Raw genomic sequence first — 7,500 nt, forward strand, 5'->3', positions numbered from 1 at the left:
AAGCCTTACACATTTATCTATACAGTACATATAATCGGCAATAGCAAGCAATCCGCAGATAATAGTGCACATCAATTCAAATAAATCCCATCAGTGTTAATAACAAGCTTGGCACTATAAAATGCAACGCATAGTCCCAAATCACCTGATTTAATATAAACAATCCAAATGATGACTCCTATTATTTCTGGGTTGCACATATGCCAGGAGTAGTTATAAACTTATACTGTCCTGAAAAAGTGAAAAGTAAACGTCTGCAGATGTGCAGGAGTTTATTGGAGTGAACCAGTTGGTGCTGTACACAGACCAAGTAATTGCAAACCAACTAATCGATTTATGAGATTTGTTGACAACTTTTTTCATAATCGATTATATCGATTAGTTGTTGCAGCTCTAAAATATATATATATTTGCAAATTAACTTTAAACAGCACATATTTATAAGCATTTAAGGGACAGTGTACTATAATTTTTGTTTATTTTCCTTTTTAATTTGTTCAGAATAATCTATTTTACCTACTGGATAAATCTGATTGATAGAAGCAGAGTTATTATTTTGTATTTATTTAGACACACTAGTAATGGCATCAAGCGTTTGCAGTTATATTTTGGAAAAACAGAAAAAAATACTACTTCAGATTATGCCTTAAGGGTTCACTTTTCCTTTGAAGTTATTTTCAAAGAAATTGGATGAAACAAAATCACTAGTAGAGTAGAAAACGCTAATTTCACACACTAGCTGTGCCAGGATGAGAAAAGTCTGGCAGAGGAAGATTGCCATCAAAATATGTGCGTGTACACTGCTGGACCAGCATCCCCCCAAAAATAAATCTGCTTGTTGTCCTTCAAAGGAAAAAATAAATAAGAAACACTACATCGGACCAATTCCATAGGTTTGTCAAATACAATTACACTCAGAAATAAGAATTCTAGACTTGTGTGAGTGTATTTCAGTAGGTACAGCTGTCTGTTTCACTTGCACGAACTTTTGCCTTGCGTTTTATGAAACTGATTACCTTTCTGGGCCATTTTTTTTTTTAGACAACATTTCGAATCACATTTAATAAAACACACATGGATGAGCCAACCAAGTAAAAAGGGAAAACAATATATAGAAATCTCGGGAATTGGGGGGAAAAAAAAGTATTTTGGCTCTGTGTGCAGAGTAGAACTTTGTGTTCCTAAATAGAAGGGCGAAAATGAGCACAGAATGCTTGACTCTAAATGAAAGGTTGATGCAAGAGAACAAGCATTGTCGTTATTAGAAAGTATTATAGTCCTTCTATTCCTTGTTTAATAAATCTGCGAGGAACATAAGGCAAATCGGCTGTACTACTACCATAGATTATAAATTAAAAAGATTATTCAGGAACCTTTAGGAAAATCGTGGGTACAAATATAATGCATATATGGAAGGCATCTGCATGAAATTGTTGGGATTCATTATGAAATGCAACCACAATTTTAACATTAAAGAGACCGTAAATGCCTTGAGCTTTCACATTTAGGACCAGATTACAAGTGGAGCATTACTTAACACCCTCCCACTCTCTACTAAAAAAAACTCGTTGGATTTTTACTTTACGAACAAAATATCCTATAGGGTTAAATGACAAATTGGATTTTGCCTCCTTTCTATGAATTGGGATACTAGTCAAAGAGGAAATAGAATGTGAAATGTCATTTCAATCAAAAACAATTAAAGTCCTCTCAGTGCTTTTGTTTTGTTAAAAAAAAAATCAGGCTTCCCAAAAGGGTTAAAAAGGTTAAAAAAAAAAAAAAATCAATAATTTATTGGAAAATGTCCTCTTAAGTCTAAATGATTATATGTTATTGGTATGGTTTATAAATAGTACATACATATTCAATGAACAAAATGACAAAAATCAGGTACATAGGTAATGTTGTTTGAATGTAAATAGTGATGTCATAGATAAGGCAGGGCATACAGGTATAAATGAACGTACCTGTTTGGAGAAAAGTATCATACTTCTGGACATTTAGAGAATCCTCAGCCTGAATATTTGACACTGTTTGATTATGCGACTTTGGCCTCGCTTCCATTGAGTCGTAATTCAGTTTGCGTGCACTCGCAAACCGATAAATATGCTGTCGGAAGCAATATCGTTTATCGACTGTTTCCAATGGCGCGTTATACCTCAATATCGGCAGCCGGACTTCGGCTGCCGAAAAGATCTTCGCGTCCCATAGAAAGTAATAGAAGCCGTTAATCGATAAATGATACCAGGTTTCCAATGAAAGCGCTTACCGTTAATACATTGTCGGAGGCTGTCGATACATTGAGAAATATTACCCCCAGCTCAACTAGGTGTAAAAGAGGAAAATTGTGCTTTTTGAGACCTATTTTCTATTGAAATTATAAAACTTGCAAATAATGCAAGTGTTTTAATGTAGAAATAAATTGTTATAAGTAATATTTATTGTTGTCTCATGTATAGAAATAGTTGAACTTATATTCTAATAGAAATATCAGTATATATTTAAATATAATAATATATGCAAGAACATATCTACAGAATGCAAACTAGACCTATGCCTAGGGCAGCAATAAATATTACTTATATTTATGAAGTGTTAAATATAATTATATTAGAAAATAGTATTTGATTATTAAAAATATGGATAGTGTTTTTTTATTTTTCTTGAGAGGCGATCACAGGTAAGAAGCACAGATGTTAAACGTAAATTCTATAGCGTAAGGTCGGGTTACCTTAGCAACTAATTGATTTTCAAGAAATCCGACGTCAGATGGAAGCGTTAACACAACGTTAACTTACAGCTACACGAAAAGAGCGACTGCGCGCAACACGCTAATCTTTTCAATGGAAACCTGGTACTAAAATGCAGCCGTAAATTACTTTTAGCTGTCGGCCGCTTCGGTAGCTTACGGCTCCATTTTTAACGACTCAATGGAAGCGAGGCCATTGACTGTTGCTCTTCTGAGTATACTGTCCAGCAGTGTGATGCTGTATTTGGATCTTGTACGATCCTCCTTTTTTTTATGCTTGACTGTATAGAAATCTGTTTGTGTTTGCTTAAATATCGCTTTTATGTTGGATGTAATGGATTTAATGTATCTATCTTTTTAAAGCTATAATTCATTTTGCTGGCCAGCCAAGTTTAGGTATTAACTGATGATTTTCAACTTTGTGGGTTATGGTGTGTGTATGTATATGAATTTTACACTGGATGCATCATCTTTTTGAATACATTTGTATAGAACTTAAAGGTACATGAAACCGAAAATTTTCTTTCGTGATTCAGATAGAGAATATAATTTAAAAACAACTTTCTAATTTACTGCTATTATCTAATTTGCTTCATTCTCTTGGTATGCTTTCTTGAAGAAGCAGCAATGCACTAATGGTCTCTAACTAAACACATGGGTGAGCCAATGACAATCAGTGTTATATATATATATATATATATACAGCAAGAACCTAGGTTATCTGCTCCTTCTGAATTTGCCTAGATAAACCTTTTAGCAAAGTATAACAAGAGAAGGAAGCAAATTAAATAATAGAAGTAAATTGGAAAAGTTGTTTAAAATTGTATTCTCTATCTGAATCATGGAATAATTTTTTGGGGTTTCATGTCCCTTTAAGGTAGTTCAGTTCTTTATTTTTGTATGTGTGTGTGTGTATATATTTTTTTTTTTTATTTTATGTTTTTGGGGTCTGAACCATTTGGTCAAGATTATGACATTTTATAACACATTACAGCTGATGTACTAAATATATTTCTTTCTCCTGTTCTACAGTTGTTTTTTATAATTCTATGATCAGTTATGCTTACATATTTGGCATTTTTCATAGCATTTTAGTGGCACAAAATACTTGTTTGTGTCAAAGTATAAATGTGATCAATCCAGCATACAAAGGACAGGAATTTGCTGTTTCACAGACCCATTCTAGATCTAGCCAAAGTTGAAAATTACTGAAATGCATTTCAGATATTTGCATTATCCTTTTTATAAGCAAGAATGTTCGTCACATCCTGTATGAGAAGCATACAGCCATAGGGTTACATGTACTCGCCATCACAGGCTGTACATGCTTTCTGAGCTCACCTGGCAATGATGCCTCTCTAATATATGGAGGACAAGAATGTTAGTCACATACTGTATGAGAAGCATACAGCCATAGGGTTACATGTACTCGCCATCACAGGCTGTACATGCTTTCTTAGCTCACCTGGCAATGATGCCTCTATAATATATGGAGGACAAGAATGTTAGTCACATACTGTATGAGAAGCATACAGCCATAGGGTTACATGTACTCGCCATCACAGGCTGTACATGCTTTCTGAGCTCACCTGGCAATGATGCCTCTATAATATATGGAGGACAAGAATGTTAGTCACATACTGTATGAGAAGCATACAGCCATAGGGTTACATGTACTCGCCATCACAGGCTGTACATGCTTTCTGAGCTCACCTGGCAATGATGCCTCTATAATATATGAAGGACAAGAATGTTAGTCACATACTGTATGAGAAGCATACAGCCATAGGGTTACATGTACTCGCCATCACAGGCTGTACATGCTTTCTGAGCTCACCTGGCAATGATGCCTCTCTAATATATGGAGGACAAGAATGTTAGTCACATACTGTATGAGAAGCATACAGCCATAGGGTTACATGTACTCGCCATCACAGGCTGTACATGCTTTCTGAGCTCACCTGGCAATGACGCCTCTATAATATATGGAGGACAAGAATGTTAGTCACATACTGTATGAGAAGCATACAGCCATAGGGTTACATGTACTCGCCATCACAGGCTGTACATGCTTTCTGAGCTCACCTGGCAATGATGCCTCTATAATATATGGAGGACAAGCATGTTAATCCCATCCTGTATGAGAAGCATACAGCCATAGGGTTACATGTACTCGCCATCACAGGCTGTACATGCTTTCTGAGCTCACCTGGCAATGATGCCTCTATAATATATGGAGGACAAGAGATTAAAATCTGTTCCATTTCTCTCCCTTAGAATTCCAAAGTTCACATTCTCGATACAGAAACATTTGAGACAACTTTCGGGCCTAAATCTCAAAGGAAGCGGCCGAACCTTGCTGCCACTGATATGCAGGAATTAATTGAGAAAGCGGAGGCTTTGGCAGAGAACTACAATGAGCAAAAGGACCGGGATCTAGTAACAGAGGATACTGGAGTCAGGTATAAAAGAATAGATTAAGAAGCTTAACACACAGCAGTATTTAGAATAGAAATCTGTCAATCTATATGGTACTTGTGTAGTTTAAGGATAGCAAATTGAAAATTAAATGTAAATGGATTGGATAGAGCATGACATTGTAAACAATTTTCCAGTTTACTTCTATTATCAATTTTGCTTAGTTCTCTTGGTATCCTTTGTTACAGAGTAATCCAAGATGTTCTCAGGAGCATGCACGTGTCTATCCATCTTGTATCAGTGTTTGCAACAATGTTGCCATAGACCACTGGTTTTCAAACCAGTCCTCAGGCCTCCCTAACAGACCACATTTTGAGAATATCTGAACTGGAGCACAGGTGAAATAATCAGCTGCTTAGTAAACCTGGTTATATTACCTGCTCTCACCCAAGGTGATTCTGAAAATCTGTCTGTTGGGGAGGCGTGATGAAAGTTTTGAAAACCAGTGCCATAGACTGTTAACCCCTTAATGACCGGACCATTTTTCAATTTTCTTACCCTTAATGACAATGGCTATTTTTACATTTCTGCAGTGTTTACGTTTAGCTGTAATTTTCCTCTTATTCATTTACTGTACCCACACATATTATATACCGTTTTTCTCGCCATTAAATGGACTTTCTAAAGATACCATTATTTTCATCATATCTTATAATTTACTAAAAAAAAAGATAAAATATGAGGAAAAAATGAAAAAAAAAACGCACTTTTTCTAACTTTGACCCCCAAAATCTGTTACACATCTACAACCACCAAAAAATACCCATGCTAAATAGTTTCTAAATTTTGTCCTCCGTTTAGAAATACCCAATGTTTACATGTTCTTTGCTTTTTTTGCAATTTATGGGGCAATAAATACAAGTAGCACTTTGCTATTTCCAAACCACTTTTTTTCAAAATTAGCGCTAGTTACTTTGGAACCCTGATATCTGTCAGGAATACCTCAATATCCCTTGACATGTATATATATTTTTTTAGAAGACATCCCAAAGTATTGATCTAGGCCCATTTTGGTATATTTCATGCCACCATTTCACCGCCAAATACGATAAAAAAAAAAAGTTAGGCTTCATGGTAAAGGATAAAAGAGAACAATTCATAGAAGTGCGGATAACATGGGAGAACTATATCAAGTCTATAGAGCAGTGACGTGCTGTCATAGGAGGCAGGGGAGGCAGCGCCTACCCTGTCCTATGTGTGTAATTACACTCACTTTATTTATAATGTTAAAAATAAAAAATATATATTTTTTATTTTTATATATAATTTTTTTTTAGGTAACCAAGGTACCCCCCTCCCCCCCCCCACCTCTGCCGCCTGCCACCCGCCAGCTAGAGAATGTGCCACCCAGTGGCACTTAAGTCTCTGTCTGCAGCCCATACCGTATCTTATAGAGGCTGCTCTCTAAGCAGCTGCCGGAGTGTGATGTCAGAGCTCAGCTCACTGCTCCATGTCTAAGTGCTGCTAGAGACTGCGCCACCCAGTGGCACTTAAGTCTCTTTGCAGCCCATACAGATCCTATTAGAGGCTGCTCTCTAAGCAGCTGCCTGAGTGTGACGTGGGTGTCAGAGGCTCAGAGCTCACTGCTATTGGAGGCTTGCTCTAGTAGGACTGGCGGGAATCAAGGACAAGAAGAGAGAAGAGACCGGAGAAGACAGAAGAGCTGAGTGCTGAGCCTGACAGTGCTGAGATGGACCTGCCCTGGATAACGGTAAGTAAAGTATTTTATTGCCCTGTTTGTGAGCCAGGCAGCCTACAGGTCTACAATGACAATCTAGAGAGAGTAAGTTACACTATGGTACTGTACTGGTGCTGGTGTAATTTTATTTTCTCAACTTTTTTTTTTCAACTTTTTTTTTTTTCTTGCGACCCCCCCTCCCCCCCCGCGGCCCCCCCTCGACCCCCGCGGCCCCCCCCCACTGGTACATGACAGTTTTAAATCAGAGCATTGCCTTGGTAACCTGGGACAGCACTCTGATTTCAAACTGTCATTTCCTGCTGAGAGGGAAAGAAGCTGCCTGTGTGTGTGTAATGCAGTTGCCCGGTGCCATAGTGTGAAGTGCTCAGTCAGACAGTGTCACCATGTCTAGCAGAGCTGCAGATTAAAGGTATGTGCACTGCTCAATTTGCTTGGTAATGGTACACCACTGCTGACTTCAGAACCTCCATTTCATCCCCTGTGTCTCCCCCACCCCTCCTCCCCTGGGTCTCCCCTCCACCCCCCCTCCCCTGGGTCTCCCCTCCACCCCCCCCTCCCCTGGGTCTCCCTCCCA

The 7,500-nt window shown here is 37.8% G+C and overlaps 1 protein-coding gene across 2 annotated transcripts in view; it reads left to right on the forward strand.

The window, feature by feature from the left end:
• The window catches only part of GNL2 (G protein nucleolar 2), a 190,746-nt gene that overhangs the window by 16,538 nt on the left and 166,708 nt on the right, over positions 1 to 7,500 (forward strand). For both annotated transcript variants that reach the window (XM_053707147.1, XM_053707148.1), the window contains exon 5: positions 5,027 to 5,211. In XM_053707147.1, the coding sequence (XP_053563122.1) occupies positions 5,027 to 5,211 (185 nt within the window). The remainder of the gene's footprint in view (positions 1 to 5,026; positions 5,212 to 7,500) is intronic.

The sequence above is a fragment of the Bombina bombina genome, chromosome 3 (genome assembly GCF_027579735.1).
Source record: "Bombina bombina isolate aBomBom1 chromosome 3, aBomBom1.pri, whole genome shotgun sequence".
Classification (NCBI taxonomy): Eukaryota; Metazoa; Chordata; class Amphibia; order Anura; family Bombinatoridae; genus Bombina; species Bombina bombina.